This window comes from Drosophila montana, unplaced genomic scaffold, assembly GCF_035044405.1.
Source record: "Drosophila montana isolate Dmon_TW-CO22-7 unplaced genomic scaffold, ASM3504440v1 contig_312_1, whole genome shotgun sequence".
Taxonomy (NCBI): domain Eukaryota; kingdom Metazoa; phylum Arthropoda; class Insecta; order Diptera; family Drosophilidae; genus Drosophila; species Drosophila montana.
The window spans coordinates 815,611-842,117 of record NW_026998009.1 but is presented as its reverse complement, the minus strand read 5'-3'; the positions used below and the strand labels follow the sequence as shown (position 1 = coordinate 842,117).

At 39.2% G+C, this 26,507-nt stretch overlaps 1 protein-coding gene across 7 annotated transcripts in view; it reads right to left on the bottom strand.

Annotated features, from left to right (window-relative positions):
- Positions 1-26,507, bottom strand: part of rk (rickets) — a 58,433-nt gene that overhangs the window by 3,675 nt on the left and 28,251 nt on the right. For 4 of the 7 annotated variants that reach the window (XM_064685998.1, XM_064685999.1, XM_064685997.1 and 1 more), the window contains 8 exons: positions 23,794-23,862; positions 20,911-21,048; positions 20,708-20,848; positions 20,582-20,647; positions 20,268-20,411; positions 19,838-20,205; positions 17,173-18,984; positions 15,015-15,912 (listed from right to left, as the gene is read on the bottom strand). In XM_064685998.1, the coding sequence (XP_064542068.1) occupies positions 15,599-15,912; positions 17,173-18,984; positions 19,838-20,205; positions 20,268-20,411; positions 20,582-20,647; positions 20,708-20,848; positions 20,911-21,048; positions 23,794-23,862 (3,052 nt within the window). In that variant the 3' untranslated portion in view covers positions 15,015-15,598. Of the gene's footprint in view, positions 1-15,014; positions 15,913-17,172; positions 18,985-19,837; positions 20,206-20,267; positions 20,412-20,581; positions 20,648-20,707; positions 20,849-20,910; positions 21,049-23,793; positions 23,863-26,507 lie in introns of those variants that run through there. The other 3 variants (XM_064685993.1, XM_064685995.1, XM_064685996.1) reach the window with 3 other exon arrangements.

Here is a 26,507-nt window from a genome sequence, read left to right as displayed (position 1 = left end):
TACCAGGTCGGTTACAATCACTTTTCTTTGATATTAAACAAAGTAGTTTGCATGGAACTAAATAGGGAATCTGAAGAATCCGCGATAAGGCATAAGACACCTTTGAAAGAGGATTGAAAGGAGATTTATCACTGATCCTCGGAATAAAGGAAGTAGCAGATCTTCCTTCGGCTCTTCATTATTGTGTAGTGTGTATATGCCTTAAACGGAACACCCAGTATTCATATATAAAGTACTTTTGGCACTTTGCTGCATACAATAACAATTTAAAAGGCGAATAAATTCATTGAGATTTCATTCATTCATTTATTGTAATATATATATTTGTGACTAAACAAAATACAATTTCTACATGGCGACCGTGACATGTTCACGAATCCCTGCCTGGAGGCAGTAGAAAAACTGGACAATAAAGGAAATAAGCCCCTGGGAAAAAGGAAACCACTGGAGAAAAACGACAATACACTGACCAGGTTTCCTGAGTGAGTAGAGATCAGCCTCCCAAAAGTGAAGAAAATGTGTCCACAGGATTGCGAAGGCCCGCTGGATAGCCCCTTGTGCAACTACACGTGCAAACACTGCACAACAAGCAAAGCCAACCAGTGAATACCTGTGCGAAGACCAGCACCGGTACCGTGCCACAGCGTGCCATATCCGGCGACACCCAGCTGATGCGACGGACCAGCAACAGAAGGACATCTATACCTCGACTACAGACAAAAGACACCAGATGCAGCTATATACTTTAAATATATTAATATAAAAAAAAATATTTGTAAAATTAAGCGGAAACACATTCGCTCGATTAGCAGCATAGCCCGTAAAGCTATGCGAAACGCTAGGTAGGATTTTGTCATATTATCCAAAATTTAAGAAACAAAACAAGCCATATATATGGCATAAAATCCATAATAAGCTTAACACAAAATAAAAATGGTCTTCTGCCAATATTAAAAACCCAAAAACTATTTAATTGCACATAAGTACAAGAACATTATTAAAATTTGAAAATAAACAAAAATTTAAATTTGAAAAGAGAAATTTTATAAGCAATAATTCGTTCAGATACAATACAACGATTAACTAAAATAAAAAATTGAAAAATCAGCCGCAAATGTCATTAATAATGTAAAACTCATCGATCATAGAGAAAATTTGGAAGAAATTGCAGTTCTATTGCTAATCATAGCCGTTGTATCTGTCATTTCTTGAGGACTCAAAATTTATGCAATGCATAACAAGAAAATTAAAAAACGTTACTTAAGCAGAGCTAATGATCTGGACAAAATATAACAATGTACTAAAAAGTACAAAATGTAAAAATGTAAGCAATAAGAGATATGAAAAGAATAAATAAAACAATGAAATTAAGATCGAAAATAAAATATATAAAAATTGAAACAAAAAGATAAGAAAATTCTTGATAATGGACACAATAGAAGCAATAAGAGAAGTCTATGTTAGAGATGCCTGTTTTAAGGAAAGAATTCAACAATTGGTCTCATCGACCCCAGTAAGCATATATGAATTAGAAACTTTATATATATGGATACATTTCATTTAGATTTCTCACTGGACGCAAATTTGCAAAGATTTATTACAGCAATCAAATTGGTCAACCTGACAAAGGGACCTTATGAAAGCATTGTAATTGAAAAGCACATAGTGCTGTTAAAAAAATAAAAATATATTATTTTATAATTCAGTACCATTGAATTGGTTAATTTATATGCTCACTAACACAGGCATATGCAAGCTACACTCTCTCCCTCTCTCTCTCTCTCTCTTTGTAGCTGTTAACCGATAACAGCATAAGTTTATATATGTTATCCATAGGCTAAGAACATTCCTGAACACAATAAATGCATTCTTAACATCACAGTGAAACAGCCTGACGTGCTAGTGTTTTTATTCAAACTTATAAAGAAAATACTTTACACGGCATACGGCTGCGCATAAAGATGCGCAAAGCCAAAATTTGTAAAGTGTTATATAATAACTCAAAGCCCCCCAAAGACTTGAGAAATCACCAGGAAACTAGCCGAAGAACTAGATGAACCCGCAGATAAGGCAACAAGCTATCGCCTATGTGTGTCGAAAAAAAGGTTGAAGCGGACTTGGAGACAACGGTCCTCATTGAGGGGAGGGTGGTCCACAAGGACAACCTCCGTTGACGTTTAAAAAAAAAAGAGAAAACAACGACAGCAAACGGCTTTAGGTCACTGAAAGCAAAAGACGGATTATCATAAATTCATAAGTACAAGAAAAGATTAACCAACTGACCGATACTGTAAACAAAATTCTCATATCCTCAAAAGATAAGCGGGCTGACACAGGCCACCTTTTTGAAACCCTAAGCACACGCAACAGAATGATGATAACAGAAAGAGGGAACATTATGCTTACTTTAACCTTAAAAAAATAAATGTAACAATAAGTGATCACTCTGATTTAATAAATATTCTCCCTGACCAAGTCACAGACATTTGTATCTAATTTTAAAGTAGAACATAAGAACAATTTAATAACTTTCATAATTCAGTTCCCTATAATAAGCAAGCAATGCAAGAAGAAAACCATTTTCCCAGTCGCCCACAATGGTTCCGTACTTCAACTCCACGGCAATTAGGTGGCTGATTGCGATGGACAGATTTTAGCTGTAGCAAATTGTTCACAAACAGCAACTGTCACATTCTGCAAGCAGTCCGAGAGCAGTCTCCCAGCGAGGGTATCGCAGAGTCGATACCACCAACTAAACCACCAAGAAGCGGATAGAAGGACACTCCCCTCCCCTGACCTCTCGCTGCCCACTCAAGAGGGCATCAGTATATTGTCACAGTCTTAAGTACATTGTATCAAATTCCAAAAGAAGCAGTTTAAGAGGATGTGGTTGCGACACTTATTTTCGCTAGCAATTGAAAGCACCTAAATCCGCACTTTTTCAGTCTCATGTTGAGAAAGTCAGTCTGTACTGAAGAATCAAACCCAACAGTTGGTCTTTTATTGAATACCTATAAAAAATAAAGAGAAGAATACATTGTGAAATTGTTCAACATCCTCCTTCAACCAGGACATCATTTGTTATCTCTCTCGGAGACTCGCGCAGGGTTTCCATGCAGGAGGTACGGCTCATTGCCAATCGCAGCCGAGTCACCTCGACCCTGTCACCGTTGTGGACGACGGCATCATCATCATAAACGATCGCAACCTTGTCACCTTCACGTCCCATGCCCCTGAAAATGGCACGCGATACTTCAATCGCATGAGCGTGCAAAATAGGATCCCGGCAATAGCGGCATCCCCGTTACACTAAACATCAGCGGTCACGAAACGGTGCTCAGCCTTCCCTACATTCAGTCTGAGAGAGGAGAAACTTAACTACAGCAAAGAGGTTAGAGACAGTGTCGCAGTCGAAAACAAATTGGCAATTTCCCTCGGCATAATGTTGTTAGCTTGTGCTGTGGGAGCTGTAGTCTGCTGGCTTCATCAGCTGGTGATAAAACGCCGAAACTCCCGAAAAATCTCACAGATACTGGAACACTTAAACGCGTCCAAGGACGGCCGGTCTCCGAGAGGGGGGTAGTTAACCCCTGACTATTGGTTCTAGGGAAGCCAATGACCAGAGTCATGATCGCGGCGGATATGTCGCAACTACGTTTCTAGCCGCAACGGTCATAACGCTGCACTTTTGAGGACAGCGACGGCGACGCAGGCTAGCTTTGCTTATTATAACCAAAATTATATTTCATGTCTTATTTTGGTTATGAATAAAGCGAAGCGTATCGCTCCTTTGTATAAATCACTGTTTTTAACAGTTTTAACTCAAACTGCATTTGTAAATGCAAATAACCAAAACTAATAAAACAGCATTTATAAATGCACTAATTTAGATACAGGATCAAATAGAAACTATGTCCAATCCAAATTCGTGTCCGAACCCATTCCAAACGTCGGCGGAAACATTAAAATCACACTCCATAAGTTCGCTTATCTTTTTAATAGACAAGATATAGAGGAAAAATTCTTTCTTTTACCCACACTAAAAACATTTGATGCCATATTAGGCAACGATCGCCTAATAGAATTAGATGCTGTAATCCAAGGCAGCAAGAACCTATTAATAATTAAAAACAACATTTGCATACCCATTAAGCAAGAAGTAGATAACACAGTCATACCACGGACAGACCACATGAAAAACGAACAGGTTAACACCCTAAATCAATTAGTCAAAATGCACCCAAGTCTCTTTGCCAATCCTGACGAAAATCTGACCTATGCAACTAGCATAAGGGCAGAAATCTGAAGCAAAACGGATTCCCCAATATAGGTAAACACCTAAGTTATCCAAAATAACAACATTTGGGTAATCAGCTTTTCAAAATTTGGTTCCCGTATGTGGCCAGTTAACGTGCTGGGAAAAGCTGAAGCAAGATGTTGCGTAATCAATTTTAGGTGCCTACGAGGTCAACGAGCCCGTTGGGCAGCCAACCGTGGGATCGCAAATTCGGCATAGTTTTGGGGCATGCCAAATAATGGAATCACCGGAACAAAAAAAATTCGCTGGTTCCCATGAAATGCGAATCCCTGCGAAATGCAGAATTGATGCATTTCCACACACGCACCAACACCAAGCTGACGACGCCGACAGCGACGTTTCCTCGTTGGTCTAAGGTTTCATTAGTTATTAATTAAGACACAACATTTAGTTTGTAATAATGACTCATTGTAAACACATAGTGCTGCTCATATATAAATAAATGTTTTTTTGAATTATAAAAGAAAAGAAGTATCGCATGGTCATAGCTTACAGAAAACTAAACAAGGAAACCACTGCAGATAAATACCCTATACCTGAAATTAACGAGGTATTAGCGCAGCTAGGTAACAATAAAATATTCTCTGTCTTAGATCTTAAACGCGGATTTCACCAAATTTTCCTTCTTAAAGAATCAGACATAGAGAAAACAGCTTTCTCCATTAACACGACTCCCCTTCGTACTCGACAATGCGCCCTTCAGAGAGCTCTTGGCGATATACTCTGTGAGCATATCGGAAAAATATGTTTAATTTACATTGACGATATCATTTTCTTCAGCAAAGAAAACAACCAAATAAGATCGAGACAAGATCTAAGATCTTTGATTGGACTTGCCAGCTACTATAGAAGATTTATAAAAGACTTCGCTAAGTTGGCAAAGCCCCTTACCTCTCTTTTAAGAAGGGAAGATGGACGTGTGTCCAAAAACCAATTAGCAAAAACGATTATTAACCTCAATGATGAGGCAATCGAAGCTTTTAACAAAATCAAGAACGCCTTGGTTTCAAATGAGGTAATAATCCATTACGCAGACTTCAGCAAAGAATTTCATCTCACAACAGATGCATCTAACTTTGCTGTTGGCGCTGTTCTATCCCAGAACAAGCGACCCATTGAACAGAAGAGAATGAAAGGGAAATGTTAGCAATAATTTAGGCTCTAAAAGCTCTCAAAAATTACCTACAATTATTAAAATTAGCAAATATAATAAAATATACACCGACCACTAACCCTTAACTCACTTTCATAGCATCTGGAACGGAGAATAAAGAGATGGAAAGTATACCTGGAACGGTTCGACTATACACTCGTCTATAAGCCAGGTAGGGATAATATTGAAGCCGATGCGCTATCACGAATCCTGGTAATCAATGTCATCGCGCCAGTAGCCTCCACCCAGCATAGTGCAGACATACCAAGCAAAGCTAACAAGACAGATTACAAGTTCGACATTCCCAACTTTTCACAGACACACCATTGAAACCCATCATCAATAATTAACGGCATAATAACTTCAGAGGAAATAATGAAACAAATTAAACAGATATATATCAACAACATTTTAGAAACTTCAAGATAATTCATAAAAGCAATATATACTATTAATTATAGTATGTAAACCCAACATATTGAAGTGTATCTAAGTAAATGATACTTTGTGACATATAAAATATCTAAACATTCCAGCGCACTTGAAACTCGATCAGCCACTTATGCTGAGTCTTATGCTGAGTCGGCATTGCCGGCCAAGACTTCGGCAGGGTATACTTCTGGTTTTGGCTTTAGCTTTAGTTTTCAGACTCAACAGTATTTGTAGTTCTGTTCAAGTAAGCAAGCAAACCGGCTGTTGCCGCTAATAATACCATTTGTTTCATTGCTGCGCCACAAGGCCAGCGATTGGATAGCTTATAGCAATCTCCAGAGATCCTGCCATGGGACTACTTTTTTCCTGCTCTCAGAACTTTTAACAGTTTTTGGGATTAGAAAATAACACAAGTCGGGGCAGAGCTTTGCCTAAGCTCCAGCCAACTCAAGTTTGGCAATAATTCCGAACCAATATTGTATACCCTGATAAGAGAAAAAATTTTTCAAATGGTAATGGGTTGGAAAAAACTTTCGCAGACGCTAACGAAGCGCTGCCATACAACACTTCTGTAGTAGCCACTATTAGAACAGTTGACGAACAGCCTTTCTATGCTAAACTGTACTCATACCCTATGGGCGCAGCTGAATTTGTCAATAATTCAGATAACCGTTTCTCCCTATTACAACCCCACGGATCAAATGGGTAACCGAAACATACGTCTTGTGATAGACTTTCGGAAACTAAATGAAATAACCATAGCGGACAGATACCCCATTCCTAACATCTCTATGATTCGGGGAAATTTAGGTAAAGCCAAGTACTCGACGCTGGATCTTAAGTCTTACTATCACCTTTTTCAGTCACTATCACCTTTTAAAGTCTTACTATTTCTTTTTCGGTGAACGGAGGGAGGTATGAATTCTATCGACCTTCTTGCGGCCTGAAAAACGCCGCTAGCATTTTCCAAAGGGCGATTGATGACATACTCCGAGAACAGATCGGAAAGTCATGTTATGTCTATGTCAAAGACGTCATCGTTTTCTCGAAAGATGAAGAATCCCATGTTAGACATGTCGCCTGGGTGTTAAAGAGCTTGTATGAAGCAAATATGAGGATATCTGAGGAAAAATGTCGCTTTTTTAAGAAGAGTGTACATTTCCTTGGATTTGTTGTCACTAGTAACGGTGCCACAACGGACCCGGACAAGGTTAAGGCCATTCAGGCCATTCCCAGAGCCCAAGACAGTTTTTGAAGTCAGATCGTTCTTGGGACTCGCAAGCTATTATAGATGCTTTATTAAAGATTTTGCATCAATAGCGAAACCCTTCTCCGACATCCTAAAGGGTGAAATTAGGTCAGTCAGCAAACATAGATCACGAAAAAATTCCAGTCGAATTTTCTGATCACTAACTTTTCAGAAACTGCGGAACATGTTGGTATCCGAGGATGTCATGATTCGACACCCTGACTTCAAGATGCCGTTAGATCTAACGAACGACGCTTCGAGATATGGTATTGGAGCAGTACTTTTCCAAGAAGGGCGATCCATCACAATGATCTTAAAAAGCCCGGAAGTTAACTACACAAGCCACTTAACCAACCCAAACACTAAGATCAAGCGGTGGAAAGCACGCATTGACGAGTCTAATGCTCGCATTTTTTACAAACCAGGAAAAGAGAATCTAGTTGCCGATGCCTTGTCCAGGCAACAGCTCAACGCTTTAAGCCAGAAAGATGCGGACTCATGCATCGCAACAGCTCATAGTGAGCTCTCCTTGACTTTCACCATTGAGTCCACAGAACAGTCCCTTGAACTGTTGCCAAAACCAGATAATTCTTGAAAAGGGCACGTTTTCCTCTAAAACGTAGCTCCCTAAGTTTTACCTGCAGAGAATCACTTCAGAAAGTAATGTGGCAAATGGTGCAGGAGGATTTGGTGCGGAATTTTCCAACTACCAAATTGTGGCACTGTAAAAATCGTGTTGTGGACATTTTCACACAACAGAGAACAGAACAACAGAACACCGATTCCTTCACATGCAACATTGTAAATGCGGCACCTCTCCACAACACGTCAAACGGACAAGTAGAGCGGTTCCATATAGAGATAGCCCGATTGTTGTGTGTATATGCCTTAAAAGAACACCCATACGCATCAAATTAGATGAGTATAGGGCAACAAAATTAACAGCCAGTGCCCCGGCCGTTGATCAAGAAAAAAACGACGAAAAGAATAACCCAATAAATCGAGTCGGCATACAGTTGCGTATTAAAAAACGCAAGGCTGAGATATGCAAGCTATTATATAATAGCAATAAGCCCCCGACTTGGGAAAATTCAAATAGACTAGTAAGAGAGCTAGATTTCCTCACTTAAGAAGCAAAGCGTCTAAAGACACACAAAACACCTTCTCCCCATAATATAAAAAGCATCGGCAACGCTAACCGTTCCAAGGTAGCCACAGATGTAAACGTGCCATTAAAGAACAACGATAATTAAGTTAATATTACTTAATTAAAATTCTAATGACGCCCACTATGTTGTTTGCGTCAACGTAGAGTGTGACATAAAAAATCATACAACAAAATAGGCAGGAAAAATATGTTAATTAATTAATTCATATTACAAAATTTTATAATGTAGCATGAGCAACATATATATTGTAGTGCGTATATGCCCGTACAGAATACCCTGTACTTAAATATAAAGTATGCAGCACTTTGTTGCATACAATAACAATAATATAGTAAACAAGCCCAGAGCCACTTTATGTATTGGCTCGGTCTCATATTACGCAGCGCGGTGCACTAGCCTCACTAGCCTCACTAGCTGACCGTTTATGCTTACGCTGCAGATCCCACGCTCCGTCTGAGCGCATTCCGTGAGCAATATATATGCTCACTAATACAGGCATATGCGAGCTACTCACTCTCCCTCTCTTTGTAGCTGTTAACCAATAACAGCATAAGTATATACATGTATCCATAGGCTAAGAGCTTTATATTGACTCAGAATAAAATCATTCTTACACACAATGCAAAACAGCACTGACGTGCCTTTGTCTTTTAATTCAAAACAACTATAAGTGGAACATTACATTACATGGCGACCGTGACTCGGTCTGAGTCTGCAACAGTTGCTGCGCTGGACAACACCAAGAAGAAGAAATTTTAAAATTAAAAATTGAACGCAGTAAGTAGAGGGGTATGTGTGGCAGAAGAGGCGGCGTTGCTAATAGAAAAGAAAAAGAGCCTGCCACAAGAGCCTATGCACACAACCACCTACACTGCAATCCCAAATATTAGTAAAATACTAATCAAAAGTAAACCACCCCAAGCAAAGGAAATACCAACGCTAAGGAGGACATGCCCGAGTGACTGCGAGGGACCACTCTACAGCATCGATTGCAACTATACTTGCAAACAACAACCTGTGCGAAGACCAGCACCGGTACCGCCAGCGCTACAAGCTGTGCCATCAATATAAGTGCGGGAGGCACTCCGCCACCTGCGCCAACGAGGGAGCATCAGCGTGCCACATCCGGCGACGCCCAGCTGATGCAGCGGACGAGCAGCAGATGCAGCAAATATTCAATTATTAATTTAAAATATATATAAAACTTGAAAAATTGAGCAATTAATTTCTGCCCGATTAGAAGCATAGCCCGTAAAACTATGCGAACCAATAGGTAGGAAACCGTAAAAAAAAAAAAAAATTAATTATCCCATGTACGAGGATAATAAAATAAGTAAATACCAATAAACTTATATATATATATAAAAACAAAAAAAAAGAGAAAAAAATGTTAATACATATATTTGGTATTGTATGGCCACTCCAAGAATTGAGAAAGAAAATTTTTTAATACGAAAAAAAAAAAATGAAACAAAGACAGAAATAAGTGCTCCGCTTGCCTCATTAGGTATTCCAAAAATTATGTTCAAGAATTAGTCATAATTGAGGACAGGATTAGCAAGGTATACAACGACTATACAGACTTTCGTATGCGAGCCATACAAATTTTGCAAAGGCATAGAGAATTCATATCAGTATATGACTTCGAATCCGAATATATAGAAGAATTCGGCACAGTGACAAGTCCACTCTATTCATGTTCTAAAATAGAGTGTGTAATAATCTTGTCTACATAACCCTACGTCAAAATAAAAACAATTATTGACGAGCATCCGATTCTTGGGCAGACAACAATTGTCTTAGTACGTCTGCATAGGTAGTATTCAAAACAAAAAGCAAGAGTCATTATATAGGAATATGGGGGGAAAACAATCAAAGGCAGATGATAACACTGCCAATGTAGTTAACGTAGTTGAAGTTGTAGACACCACTCCCCATGTGCAGTTAACAAACATACTGCTAATAATACTCATTGTAATAGCCTCAGCAAACATCCTTCTGAAGATTTATCTTCTTCATAAAAAATCACTGAGGAAGCGTTACATGAGTCGAGCCAACGACTTAGACAAGATCTAAGCCGCTGCTTAAATAAAATATTTAAGTAGGGGAAGTTCACATGGACTGGCCCGAAATAGTAGAAAAATTAAAGCGGCATAGGGAAAATTTTGATAAATCATACAAGTGCCTTAATAAAAGCGCACCAGTTTTGAGACCCACCATAATTAAACACACTGAGATCCTTGTATATGAGTACAATGAAATCAGGAGTCTAGTTACCGAGTGTCAAAATGAACTGACAAGTTTACACAGAGTCCAAACTTCAGACGTTTTACAGCGTCTAAGGGATAATCTGGTAAACTTAAATAAAAAGTATGATCTCAAGCTTTATCTACCATCAGTGTTAAATACACCGGCAACATTTGATAAGTCACTGTTGGCAGAATCAACGACAGACGAAAAACTGGAAGGTATAAACAAAATAAACATGGCTCAAACAGTAGTTAAATTTTTAAAATTAGCCCCATCACTCATACCAGAGTTCGATGGAAAGGCAGAAAATTCACAAAGTTTCATAGACGCTTTGAATCTCCTTGATTCCCTAAAAGGCTCGCATGAAACAACAGCTATTAGTCTCATTAAGACAAAACTAAAAGGCCATGCGAGAAACTTGATAAGCAATGAGCAAACAATCGCTCAAATCATTGCAAAATTATCAAGCACGGTAAAAGGCGAATCAGTTGAAGATTTACAGCCAAACTACTTAACTTGCAACAAAAAAGCAAAACTGCCAACCAGTACACTCAAGAGGTTGAGCAGTTAACAAAAGCTTTAAAAGGAGCTTTTATAAACGATGGTTTAACGCCAGATTTGGCCAATAAATACATTACGGTCCAAGCAGTAAAGGCCATGACCAAGAACTGCGCTATAGATAAGGTAAAACTTATCATGCAAGCAGGCGCATTCAATAACATGAATGATGCCATATCCAAATTTGCCGATAGTTGCACAGAAGCAACCGGACAAACCAATACTGTCCTTTATTACCAAAATTACTATCCTCGTAGTGGAAACCGCGGATGAGGTAATTATAGAGGCCGACCATACAACAGAGGCGGCTACAGAAATAATAATAATGGTAATAGAAACAATGATAACAGAGGCAATCCTCGAGGCGGCTCAAACAGAGGATCCAGACAGCAAAACCAGATTCGAGTTACACAAGGCAACTCGGAATACTAACAAACCCCCTTGAGCAACGAGTAATAACAATTTATCATATAAATCTAAGTCTCAGTAGTCTCATCAAAATATACAATAGGAAAAATAATATACCATTAACTCTGCTAGTCGATACAGGAGCAAATGTCTCAATTTTAAAAAACAATAAAACAGATTCAAATGTAAATCAAGACTATAAAACAAGTATAACAGGAATTGGACAGGGAACAATAGAGTCAATTGGACAATCCACAATTAATCTACTTTTCGATTACTTCGTAATCAGCCACAATTTCCAAATAGTCCACAATGAATTTCCCATACCTTGCGGTGGAATTCTTGGACTAGACTTCATCAGAAAATTCAATTGCATAATAGATTATTATTATTACATAATGATATTGATAACTCAATATTGTTACCAGCTAGATCAGAAGTAATAAGAAAAATTACGCTTCTGACAAATGAAGATACAGTTCTTATACCAAACTAGGAAATACACCCTGGTGTAATAATCGTAAAAAGTAATAGCGCAATAGTCCATATTTTAAATACAAATAGTAAACATATAAAAATTCAAAATCCCGAAGTAAAATTTGAGTCATTACAACAATATGACATCAAAATAAATAACATAAATAGCGGCAATAGAACAGATGAAGTCATAAATAAATTAAATTTCCCTGAACAACTTAAAAACACGCTTACTGACTTATGTACCAAATACAGTGACATATTTGGTCTAGAAACAGAAGCAGTTTCAAGTAACAATTTTTATAAATAGAAATTAAGATTAGCAGACAAAACACCCGTATATATTAAAAACTACTGAAATGCAGAAACAGAAAAGCCACAAATTAACAGGCAGGTCGAAAAACTAATAAAAGATGGGATAGTATAACCATCTATCTCAGAATACAATAGCCCACTTCTCTTTGTACCCAAGAAATCTCTCCCAAATTCAAAGGAGAAAAAATGGCGTTTAGTAGTTGATTATCGCCAAATTAACAAAAAAACTTTTAGCAGATAAATATCCACTGCCAAGAATTGAGGAAATACTTGACCAATTAGGACGAGCTAAATATTTTTCATGTCTCGATCTTATGTCAGGTTTTCACCAAATTGAACTAGATGACAAATCTAGAAATATAACATCATTTTCAACGAGCACTGGCTCTTATCGCTTCACGCGGTTACCATATGGTCTTAAGGTAGCACCAAATTCATTTATTCGAATGATGGCACTCGCATTTTCAGGCCTAGAGCCAGCCCAAGCATTTCTCTATTTGGATGACCTAGTAGTTATCGACTGCTCACTAACACAGACATATGCAAGCTACTCACTCTCCCTCTCTTTGAAGCTGTTAACTGATAATAGCATAAGTTTATATGTATATGTTATCCATAGGCTAAGCATGCGTTCAATTTATTACGAAAATCTAAAGGGTTATTACATGGCAAGCGTGACAAGTGACACGTAACGTGGGAGAAACTAAAAAAAAAACACAGCGACAACATCAAATACACAGAAACAAGAGCACGGCAGCAAGAGCAATATTAATTCTACAACGCCGCGGGAAGACCCGACTGCAGCAGCCATGATGAGGGGGAACCTGAGCGGCGCGGGACAATGAAGGCTGCATCTATCAGCCACAACAACGGATTAAAAGTTCTGAGTGAGTGAGGTGTATTTCGTTTGTGAAAATTGTCCAAATGTCCATAGGGCAAGACAAAAAACAGCCAGTGATCAGGCTGAAAATAAAGAATTCAGCTGCGTATAAAGAAACGTAAAGCTGAAATATGCAAGTTATTATATAACAGCAGCAAGACCCCGATTTGGAACGATGCCAGGAGGCTAGCCGAGGAGCTAGACTTTCTCGAAGAAGAATCAAAAAGATACAAAACACAAACGAAAACACCTTCCACTCAATGTATAACGAACTTATCTAAAAAATCCAGCCCTCCTCAAGCAGAAAAAAAGCCGCTGCCAAAAATGACAAAGAGTTGCCCTGCCGACTGCGCTGGACCATTTTTCAACCCGGCCTGTGCGAAACCAGGCAGCCAAACGTTAATTTTTTAAATTAAACTTAAAATGAAATAAAAAAAAACAAAAATACAATTGTAATGACGCCCACTATGTTTCACACGATTACCTTACGGTTTTAAAATAGCGACTAATTCTTTTCAACTAATGATGACAATCGCATTCACTGGCCTTGCACCATCTCAAGCATTCTAATACATGGATGACTTAATTGTCATTGGTTGTTCTGAAAAGCATATGACCAAAAATCTCACAAATGTTTTCGATCTATGCAGAAAAAAACAACATCAAGTTGCATCCAGATAAGTGCTCATTCTTCATGAAGGAGGTCACTTTTCTCGGAGGCAAGGCAAGGACAATTATGTAGCTGATGCGTTATTAAGAATAACCATCAACGAACTAAAAGACATTACAAGAAAGATAATGAAAGTCACTACTAGATATCAAAGTAGACTTGCCTAGGCAAGCTATAGAAAAAGCTTCAAAGCCCAACGTATATGAAGTCATCAACAATGACGAAGTACGTAAAGTATGATGTTAGCGATTTGTATACTAATGGAATTCTTGAATTAGATCAGTTCTTCCAAAAGCAAGCCAGTATTTATCAAATCAACCAACTCAAAGTGTCACCGTGGGCAAATATCTTTGAACAAGTTTCAATTGATAATATCAAACAAATGGGCAATAAAATACTGAAAACATTAAGAGTAGCGCTACTCAACCCGGTGACCCTAATTGAAAAAGAAAAAGAATCTATATTGTCTACATTTCATGACGATCCAATTCAAGGAGGTCATGCTGACAAACCAAACAGCTAGCGAAAATTAAAAGACACTCCTATTGGAAAAATATGACTCGTCATATAAAAGAGTACATACATAGATGTCATAAATGCCAAATGTCAAAAACACATACAAACTTACACAGAAACACCAACAAATGCTTTTGACATATTGATAGTGGACACAACAACATGCCCTTCTCCAGGTTACTAGGGCTAGAATTGATTTAAGTTGATTTAGCTGCTAAATAACATCAAATAAAAGAAGACTTGTTTCCCAAAGTTAAATTATTTTTCGTCGTTTAAACATCGTTGGAATTAACTTGTATATATCATAAGAACGCACACAAGTATATTTAAGAAATTATAAAAATGTTTGAATTTAATCATTCAAAGTTCAATTTTAAAGAAATTTGGAGCTTTTTCAAAAACTTAAGCCTGACACAAGGGTTAAAGCCAGGTAAGATCTATGCGCAGCCAATTTAATGTGCTCAAAGTCTGAAAAGGGCTATTATCGAAGTTATATCCCAATTCTATTGAGCATTAAAAATAAAATTAATCTTTAATATAGCACAAAACAAGGAATTGATTGTATTTTAGAGAGTTCTAACCAGAACTCCTGGAGTTTATCCCAACAGAAATAGATCGATTACTGTAAATAGATAAACTTTAATATTTGTATGGCTTTGTTTCATGTTCGTATCAATCGTTTTCTATGCGTGTGTCTGAGTGTGCGTGTGTGTGCCTGTGAGTGTGTTTAGAACTTGTTACATATCTTCAAGTAGTGTGGACAAATGCTTAGCATTATCTAAATATTTGACGCGCATATCGAAATATAGACATTTAAACTATGCTAGTCTACGCACTAAATATGCTGGTTATACTAGCCTATCGATAGGGTCGATTAACCTATTAATAAATTACATATACATATATGTAGCACATAATACTCGTGTTTAACTGTTGTTGTTTCCTTTTTTTCCATTTGATGAACTGGTTGTGTGTGTGTGTGTTTGCGTGTATGTGACTCGAACTCAAACAAATTGACTACTTAAGATTATTTATATAGGCGACGCCTGGCTGCATCACATGGCCATGTTGCAATATTACACTATGCCCCGATTTCTGTCCCAATTCCCGCGTTATACAATCTATGAACACAGTGAGCTTTCTGTTCCCCAATTACAGGTAGGTCTCCTCTTGCCGACGCCTCCAGCTGCCCCAAAATCCTGGTCATCCAGGCGCATCAGTTGGCGCCGGCGGTGGCTTCTCCGGCTGCAGTTGCACAGGTGGCGTCACCAGAAATCCGCTCGAGTCGCCCGGCTGCGGCATGCCCAGGCAACCGGCACTGCCGGCTGCCGCATTTGCCGAGTCGCCGTCATCCATTATAACCGAGCTGTCTGCGGCGGAAGGTATGGTGGGCAGAAAGCGTACGCCCAGACGTGGCGGCGATGAGTCCTCCTCCTCCTGCACCGCCTCCTGGCGCACCAATCGCGGCTTGGTCAATGTCTCGTGCTGCTGTTTGCCATTGTGTGCTGTAAATTGGGCTAAGATTAAGCGGGCGTTAAGGTAATGACACTTGCTTAGATCCTGTAAACAAGGCTTATAAATTGGATTCATGTTTAAGAGCTTTTGTGTACTTTGTGTGTTAGGGCAATGATATTTGTTTAAAATGGATTGCATGGAAATGGATAAATCTTTTAACACCACCTCTGTTCTTCGTTTACGCGGGGATGCCAATGCAATGACACTTACTTAAAAATTAGATTAACCTCTAAAAAACATATCTGTTTTTCTTTCACTCTCTACAAACTGTAATGGGATGTTAAGGCAATGACACATTTCTAAGGCTTGCTTAAACGTTTCAGAATTGGATTTATCTTTAAAGAGCCTCTTTTCTGCTTCCCTCGCTAAGGCAATGATATTTGCCCAAAGCATCGCCTATTTGATTAATCCAGCCCTATTACAACCGTCCTTTGATCTAAATCAGTATTGTCAACTTGTTTGTCTTACTGTCACGAAAGATTTATAAATATTGTCTGAGTCTTCTATAGAATTAATCTAATATTTGTTAGTAAGTAGCTGTTGATACATTTTCAAAGAGAAATGCAGATTAATTTTTCAAGAAAAGGGTTAATTACTTAACCACTTAATTGATTAATCCAGCCCTATGATAATTGTCCTTCGATCTAGATCAGTATTTTCAACGTGACAGACTCTCGCCAAATATTTATAAATACTGCCTGAGTATTCTAATATTGGTTATTAAGTAGCTTTTGATTAGTTTTCATAGAGAAAGGCTGATTAATTTTTCTAGAAAAGGGTTAATTGCTTAATCGCTTAATTGATTAATCCAGCCCTATGATAATTGTCTTCAATCTAGATCAGTATTTCCAACTTGTCTGTCTTACTCTCGCGAAATATTTATAAATATTGTCTAAGTCTTCTATGGAATTAATCTGATATTTGTTATAAAGTAGCTGTGGATACATTTTCAAAGAGAAAGGCTGATTAATCTTACAAAAAAAATGGTTAATTGCTTAATCGCTTAATTGATTAATTCAGTCTGTCTGTCTTACTCTCGCGAAATATTTTTAAATGTTTCCCAAGTCTTCTATGGAATTAGTCTGATTTTTGTTATTAAGTAGATTTTGATAGAGAAGGTTGATTATTTTTTCTAGAAAAGGGTTAATTGAGAAGATTTTCAAGCTTTCCCTCTATGAAAAAGCTCCAAAAATTCTAGCTCCCTCGTTAGATTTATGTGTGTTCTATGCAAGTGATATTGTATAATAATGCAGTCGACTTACCAATTATCGAGGGCAACGGCGTGCTGCTGCCGGCACTGGAGCGCGACAGCCGGAATGTAGAGGTGCTGGCCGTAGTGGCCGATGCGGACGAATCGTTGCGGGAGCTTGACAAATTCGAGTCCTGTGAGGTCTTCCGGGTGATCAGCCAGGCGGAATGCCTGCGCCGTCCGTGCGTGTGGCTCTGGCCCGGCTCCATCAGCTTTAGCGGCATGCTGCAGTTCGACTGCGGCGCCGGCGTCGAAGAGTTGGCGCCATGGCGCCAGCTGGAGCTGCGCGAGCTGCAAAAGTTCTCGCTGGATATGGAGCTGGCTCGATTCTTGCGCTGCTGTCGCAACTCCGCGAACTGATACTGATACGGATTGGCGGCGGCGGCGGTGTAGGCGCGTTGACGTCGCTGCTGCGGCTGGCGTCGCTGCTTGCGTCGCTGTCGCTGGCCGCAGCAGAGGCGCTTGAGACGCTGCCACAATGTCGGCGTCGTCCGCTCCATCTTATGCCAGTTGGGCATCTCGCTGGGCAGCATGCGCAGGCAGCGGCATCCAGGCGGATGTGCCACACCAGCAGCAGCCGCCGCCGCAGTGGCAGTAGCAGGCAGCAGCGGCGGCGGCAGCTCACCGCCACGCTTGCCACGTGCGGCACGTGCCGCTGCAGTGGCGCCGCCGCCAACGATGCGTGTCTCCTCGAAGTGCTTGCAAAGCGTGACGCAATCCTTTTTGAACTGTTTTGTCATGATGGCATACAGAAACGGATTACAGCAGCTGTTCAGCGGCAATACGAACACCGTAAAGATCTTGGCCTGCTCCAGCGAGATGAGCTGCAGTCCAAAAATCGCGGTTATGGAAAAGAATGCAATGGGTGACCAGCAGAGGAAATCCGTAAACACCAGCAATGCCATGCGCTTGGCAATGCGCGAATCGTTCGTGTTCCAGGCCTGGCTGCCGCGTATCGCCCAATACATCTTCAGATAGCAGCCCATCAGGGTGAGAAAGGCGCAGCCATTGATGAACATAAGGCTAATCACATAGGTCAAACTGGCCACGCCCGTGGTCGTCTCAAAGGGCAGGCAAACGGCAAACTTGCGATAATCGGAGACACCGAGCAGCGGTAGAAGCGCCATGCAGAGCGCAAAGATCCAGCCAACGCTCATGATGTAGCCCGCCTGGCGCAGCGACAGGCGCTTATTCAGGTGTATCGCATGGGTGATGGCATAGTTGCGCTCCAGCGTAATCACTGCCAGCGTGTAGACAGACAGCTCCGAGCTGAGCACCGCCAGAAAGCCAGCCAACTGGCAGAGCAGCGACATTTGCCAGGGTATCGCAAACATGCGAAATTCACCCAAAGTAGCCGCATCAACAATGGCCAAAATGCCCAGATAGATGCCCATAAAGAAATCCGCGGCGGCAAGATTGCAAACCAGAAATCTGGGCACATCCATTTTCGATCTGGAGCAGACCAGCACAAAGACAACGGTGCCATTGCCCAGCAGCGCCAGCAGAAAGACGACCCAAACACCGCAGCGCAACGTCCACCAGTCGAAGAGATCCGCACAGGGCAGAAATGGACCCGGCATGGGCAAACACTGCACCGAGCCCGGCTGCAGATCATCTGCCGTAATGCCACTAAATAGGCCCGTGCCAAAGCCATAGCCGGTGCCGGGTCCGCTCACATCATGCTCATCGAAATATTCCTCCATATAGCTGCTAGCCGATTGGCTGCCCGGCGGCGACTGCTGCAGATCCTCATTTAGATTGTAGTTGTTCAGCGGCGAGTCCCACAGATCGTGCATCGCAGCGCCCAGCTGCTTGCTAAGATTGTCTGCAAGAAGAACAAATAAGTAAGAAACTTGCACCCAGATAAAACAGACTGCGCAATACTCTGTTCACTAGGTAAAGGCAACTTAAAAAGGCCTGCAAGAAGTCTTTTTAGTTATTGGGTTTGTTGGTCTACAACTACGTCTTTCAAAAATATTTTAAACTTGATTTTTAAGGGAGTTCATCAATCTCCCACATTTGGCAAGTTCAACCCTCAGACTTTAATATCTATAACTATAAAAGTTACAAAACAGCTTTAAACCGAACCGATTGGAATCCAGAATTTTAAATTCTGTCTCATCTGCGAATGGACAAGTTTTTAAATATACAATTTCTTCAATTTGAGAATTGAAACTAACTTTATATCTATTTTCGTTTAAGTCTCTTGTTGTATAATTTTGTCTAGTTTTTATCGAAATAAACGGAAAAATGATGTCTAAGATCTGTAAGTGAAACTTGCGAACTATCGACTGGGCTCGAGTCAAATAATAACTAATAAAATTGTTTTCACTCTATGCTAACATTAGATAACAGGTTCTTCGTTTTGGTGAAGTTTTGCTGCACGGGAAACGTTGTGGGCCCCAGCCCAGCTCTAGTTCGAATCCGAATCTGAGTTCTAGGATATGGACAACCAGGTCAACGACCCGAGCTTAAGGGAAAGGCATTGGTTTAAGCTGGGCACAAAACCAAGAAGCATATCTTGTGGGTCTTCAGTCATAATACCTATATATATATGTCTACTTATAAAAATGCATTTTGCGGACAACATGCTCCTTTAGAGCATGTGGACAGACTTGAATTTACAGCTGGTAGGGAATAGCAGAACAGAATATTACGACTTTAAATGTGTTACGCACGCATCTGTGGCCAAATGTTCATCATGCTGTTGTTCCACAGGGTCATGTCAAACTCAGCATCGGATGGAAAGAGAACGGCCTCCTGCACCTGAGAGGTTTTGCGCTGTGCGGACATGGCCACCAGAGGCAGAAAGGCGCAACAGTGATACGCATATGACAGGATCAATGTTTGGATGCGTGGAAACGTATCGGGCGGTGGGAATTCGCGCAATTTTGGATTATTAAACGTCTTCAAGTGCAGCAAAGCGCGTAGACCCGCCTCCGGCAGATGTGGGAAGATATTATTGCCCAAATTGAGATCCTCCAGGGCTGTGAAGGCAGCAAACGCATCCTTGTGTATATGGGCTATCTCATTGCCCTCCAGATCGCTGTGCAGAACAGAAGATGGCTAGTGTTTAGAGTCTAATGAAAGAGTTTCGCATATACTCACAGCAGTTGTAGCTTGGGTATGCCCTGAAAGGCATCCTGCGGCAGGGTCTTGATCCGATTGTAGGAGAGCAGCAGATCATGCAGCTGCTTGAGTCCATGAAAAGGTCGTCCTTGTAGCGTCTCGATTTGGTTACTCGATAGATCTCTGAAAAGCAAGATTTGGTAAGTCGTAGTAGTTCATTAGCGAAGGTTGAATTTATACTAGAGATGGGCATGTATTTAAAATATTAAGTACAAAGAAACATTAGCTTTGATCAATTTTGTATATTAAATTATTAATATTTTTACGCGCCCAACTCTAGTTGATATACTCACAACAGCCTTAAGTCTCTGCAGCTACTTAAATTTGGGATGCTTTTCAGGGAATTGGTTTTAAGTTCTCTAAAGACAATAACAATATTAGATCGGACATCATATAGATGTTGTATTTCAATAGCTTACAAACTCTTCAGTCTTGGTGTCTGACGACACAGATTCGATGGCACCTCCTGAATGCCCGCACGATCCAGCTTGAGTATTTCCAGCGCATGGCAAGCCTCCAGTTCAGGAAAGCTACGCAAAGTGCGCACATCGGAGAGTATACTGCAATTGTAAAATATATATAATTAAATTGTCACAGGTTGGCCTTAACACCAGGTACTTACAGCTTTCTTAGCTTAGACATGCCGCGAAAGGCTCCTGTTGTGATCGTGGATAGAGGATTCGCGCGCAGATCCAGTATTTGCATGCTGCGTGGAAGTTCCGTATCGTTTATCCAGCGCAGGCGATTGCTCGTCATGGACCTGCAAAAGATAGATATGTATCTGTGAGATGCAAGCGCGTATCTAGAAAATGCACTCTGCTGGCAAGTGCCACTTGACACTTGCCGCGTTGCAGCTGCATTTGAAAGTCAAGTTGGCCAGCTACCAAGACAACTGCCACGCATAAAATCAGTGCACAATATATATATATATATATATATATTTTTTTTGGCGCTCATTTTGTTATCGTCTTTTGGTTTTTCTTGGCCAACATTCAGGAAATGCACTTGCGAACATTTTCCAGAAACTTGAAAAGATTGTTCTCCTTGGTGAGTCAACATTTAAGGTGAAGGCATTTTAAGAAACGTATACAAAAATTCAATTGAAGGCACCTAGACACAGACGGCATATAAAAGGTACACAATTGGGTTATTTAAGAAATATTTTCCACTATTTAATTTAAATATTTAGCTCCAACTTTTATGAAAGATATTAATTTTAATTTGAAATGGATGAAAATTTGTTTTCTAATATTATAAATTATTGTTTGTCATTAATTAGGGAATTAAAATATGAAAATATTTAAATAACATATTCTTAGCTATTGCATTTTTTGTTGAAATAGTTAGTTAGTTCACTTCTATTTTAAGCTTTTTTCGCCTTCCTGTCTAGATCCAAGGTTTAAGGATTTTCTGAACTTTGTTTAAATTTAATAATTAATAAAGCAATGTTTTTACAGCCTAATTCTTGTTTGTTGTTCTCCTAATTTCCCGAATTTGATGTCTACAATATTATTTTGCTTTTCAGTTGCTAGCACAAGTTTCTAGCAAATCTCAGGGTTTATCGGTTTAATTTGTTGCCTGGCTTTTCATTTTATTTTTATTTTCATTTCCTTTTTTTTTTTTGGTTTCGTTTGGCTTTCCACTAAGAAACAGTTAACTCTGCTTGGCAGTCAACAAGCTGCAAGCACTACAAAATGTTTTTAATCCTTTTAAATTTGTTTTTCTTGCTTGTGGGTAAGAAAAAAAGAAATAAAATAAAAATAAAAATCGCATCACATGTGAGCCAAGAAAAAGTGCAAGATTTCTCAACGGCCACGCCCCCAGGCCACTCCACCCACCCGAAACGAATTTATTTGCCAGTTTAATTCCCCAATCATGGGGATAGCAGTTGCTTCAGCTGGCTTGGGCGAGTGCAACGCAGCGTGGCTTTTATCGCAACATTTAACATGCTCATAATTATCCTGTTTACCAGAAATTGAATTTCCTTGGGGAGACATTTGAGAAACGTTGCAAGAGGCAAAAACTGTCGCAACGATGTCAACGATTCCAATGACAGTCGCCAGTTGCCACAGTCGTTGCAGTTGCCGCAGTTGCCACTCGCAGGAAGTGCGTGTGGCAACAACAAAATGCAACTGCAACCAGAAAAAAATCACATTGAAATTAAGAATTTGAAATACCCTCTATTAAGAATTATTATAATTGGCATAACCGATAGTCTATGCCGATTTATGATGTAATTATTAAACAAAAATGCTCAAAAAATACGATAATGTTGTTATTTTCCAATAACAATATAAATATATCGATGTACAATCGATTATTCAGATAATGTCAGTTTAATAACAAAATTGTCGTATTTTTGGAGAACATTATATTGTTATTATAAACGGATCGATTTAGCCTATAATGCCAGATTTAATCGATTGCTTATAATATATCGAAATACAATCAATTATGCAAATAATGCGAGTTTTAATCGATTGTATATCGATATATTAATATTGTAATTACAAATATATCAATTTATTTATATCGATAATGTCTGTTATAATAGCAATATTTTCATATTTCGGAATAATTTTTTTAAATTGTAAATCTACCTTTTCTTGAAAGTCAATCATATTAAAGCTGAAAATATATGATTTCTATAATAACTTCTATAATAATATGATTTCTATAATTGATAAGTCGATAATTATCAAAATTTGCATAAGATTATAGGATATCTCTAGACGATTTAATATTATTTTTGGAATGTTTTGGCATACTTAAAAGTGGTTGTTGACAATTGGTTGGGTATCGATTTTTATCGATATTTATATCTTAATCTTAAATGTGAGCTTTGTAATATTTTATAGTGAGCTCTGACTTTTATTTATAGTGCTCGAAAAATACGCAAATAATATATTAAAATACATTTAGTTATGTATTACTTTTATAGATCTTCCTATTTTCTCTTTCTAAACTCCTCTCTCACTATCTTTAACTATCTCTGTTTTTCTCAATCCCTCTCTCGGGTGAGGGCTACCTCTGACTCTCTTTCTCTCTCTCTCTCTCTCTCTCTTAATCTCCAGACCTTCTTATTACGATTTTGGACTTATCTCACAAACCGCATGAAAGAGTAAATAGACTTTTACTCTTTACATTTTTAACAGTTGCATTCGCAATGGCTACAGGATGTGTCTCAAGTCAACGGCAACTGCAGGCCGAGGGGGGTAGTTGCTTAGAGCTTCTACTAGTGGATGGGTGTGGGTTGGGGCTGGGGGGCAGCGCCGTAAATTCGCAAAGTAATGACGCGTTATGATTTTTGGTTTCCGCTTGTTTGCCGCCTGACAAAGTAGCAAATGTTGTGCTGCCAACTTAACAATGCAGCAAAATGTAGCAGTCCTTACTCTAGTTTACAGCATTCCCCTCATACACCAACCCACTTCCTGTCCCACTGTCCACTCCAACAACCCTTTGCCAAGGTTTTAATCTATGTTTGGCACCAGGTGCAAATACTTACAGCTCCTGCAGCTGCGGCAATTTGCCGAGTCCCTCCGGCAAGCTGCTTATCAAATTATCATCCAGTTCTCTACAAAGAAAAAAAAATTGGCAAAGAAGAAGAGTGAAACATAAAATTATTATTGAAGCACATCTCAAATATCGTTTATAAATATTGTGATTCGTTCTGTGAGTCGCCCGACTGTGCATTTGCATTGCGCTCTTCGCATTTCGTGGGTCCAGTCTCAATCTCTGTACGTGTCCGCACGTAGCTAAACATTCTGATTGGATGGTCCAGGGACACCCTCAACAATATATATGTGTGTCAATGTGTGTGTGTGTGTGTGTGTGTGTGTGTGTGTGTGTGTGTGTGTGTGTGTGGGATGCAAATTTATGCATGAATATATAAAGTTTAGTTTCAAACAAAGTGCATTGATTTCAATTATACGTGAGGGTAAAAATATTAAAAATATGTGTACAAATATGTAAATTCAAAGTGTTTCTGTTAAATGATATGTACATGTGTGTGTAATTTATACTAATACTTTATCACTTTATTTCTAATTTAAATAATCTTTATATATAAAACTGTTTGTCCTCAATGGTTGACTGAATGACTGACTGACTGACTGACTGATTGACTGACTGACTGACTGACTGACTGACTGACTGACTGTCTGACTGATTGATGATCAACGCACAGCCCATACCGTAAGAGCTGAGAAGATGAAATTTTTATGTGATGAAGGTGCACGTTAAGACGGGATTTTGGGAAATTCCACCCGGCAAGTTTGGAAAAATCGCGAAAAACTTTTGCATTAAACTTTTTTGTTTACCATCCAATCGGCCTCAAACTAATTTTCAAAGATCTTTGTTCAAATTCATTTGAGGGGCGTTTAATGGAAATAGGGGTCAAAGATTTTGTGAGTGACGTTTCGTGCTCAATATTATTTACAAAGATCTATACGAAAAATTATTTGAGACGTGTTTCACATTTTTCGCAATATCAAAGCTTTCTCGGTGAATGGTGCGATTCAACGATTTTTTTTTTGGTGAAGTTTTCAGTTTTGTCTGATTTGCGTCAAAACTTATTTTCAAAGCTCTACATAAGAGATTAATGAACACGTATTTCAGCGATTTTGGAAATTTCGCCCGCAATTGGTAAATTGGTAAATTGTCTACCGTCCGATCGCTTTCAAAATCATTTTCCAAGATCTTTGAAAAAATGTACATTATACGTGTGCACTACAAGCAATTTTCAAATAGTCGCCCAACTCACATTTTTAACGTTAAGGAAACGTTAAGCACATTTTTAGAAAGGGACGACTCTTACAAATCTGGGAGTAAAAAAGGAATCAGCCTTATTCATAACGTTTTTAAGTTATCTAAGGAACTTTACTGAAATTGATCAAATTGGGCGAACAAAATAATAGCACCACTTTTCAAATATGGGTTTAAAATTAAAAAAAATGAACGATAAGTAACGAATGTAAATGTGTGTAAATATTAATGAAGGTTTCTTACTTTGTTCATTATTAAGTAATTTTATTATTATTTTTTCTAATATTTTAATGATGTTATTTATTTATTTTAATTTTTTCTATCATTAGTGTGCTTTTTTTCAGTCCCGCCTTCTATTAAATGTATTAATACATGTATATCCCCCCACCCCCCTCCCGTGTCCCTAACATCAGTTCACTTCACTATCCTTCGATATGCGTGACTGGCATTAAAACAAAACTCGCGCAACTTTCACTTGGCGAACGCGTTACAGACACGCAACTGAAGGGGTGGGGGTTGGCGGGTATCGGGTGCGGTATCGGCTGTTGGTTGGCTTCGTGCGGCAGAGTCTGAGTTGAAAAAACTCATAAATCTCTAGGGAAATGCATACGGAAAATTTCTTGATACTTTCAACACAGATTTACGCGTTGCACGGCAAAAGTTTTTCACTTTCACTTGATGCATTCTTCTTCTTATACAGTTGCACGTTCACGGCTCCCACGGCACGCACGTCTCCCGCATATCCCCTGTGCAGTTTGTCTGCTTAGTTCAGTTCCCACGTCTGTCAGCCGCAACATAAATTTGCATATTTGTCATCGTCTGCAGCCCTCGAGCTTGGCTAACGGCACTTTATGCGCCCGCCCCCAAAGTATGCAATGCAAAAGCCAAAAATTTGCGGTAAACAGCAGCAGCAACAGCGACGACAACTGCGACGACGGCTGCGACGGTGACTGCGACGCCAGCAGCGGCGTCGGTACGTCGACAATTTAAGCTGTCGCAACGCTTAAAAAATAAAGTTTTCCACGCTTTGCTCCAAGAATTGAAATTTATTCGAACCATGGCCCAAAAATAAACAAGAATGCTTTAGTCAAAAAAGACGGACCAGAAGATACCCCTTAAACAGCTTTATGCTGAAACTTGAAGCCTTACAGGGCATACAACTAAGGAGTTGATGTACATATGTGCAAATAACTAAATGTAAGGATATTCATCTCGAAATTAGTTTTTTACCTTACCCCATATAACATAAAGCTGTCATAGTAAAGTTCGTTAGAAAATTCGGAAATATTCAGTTTTCCAAGATATTTTCATCAAGCTCAGTATTTTCGAGCTTTGCTATTCTCACATATTTGGAAAAATGAAAACTATTTAACTTCGGCGTGCCGAAGATGAACTTGCTTTCTTGTTTTTTTTTGCAGATGTTTCTTCCCTTAAAATCTCCGAAACTAAAAAACT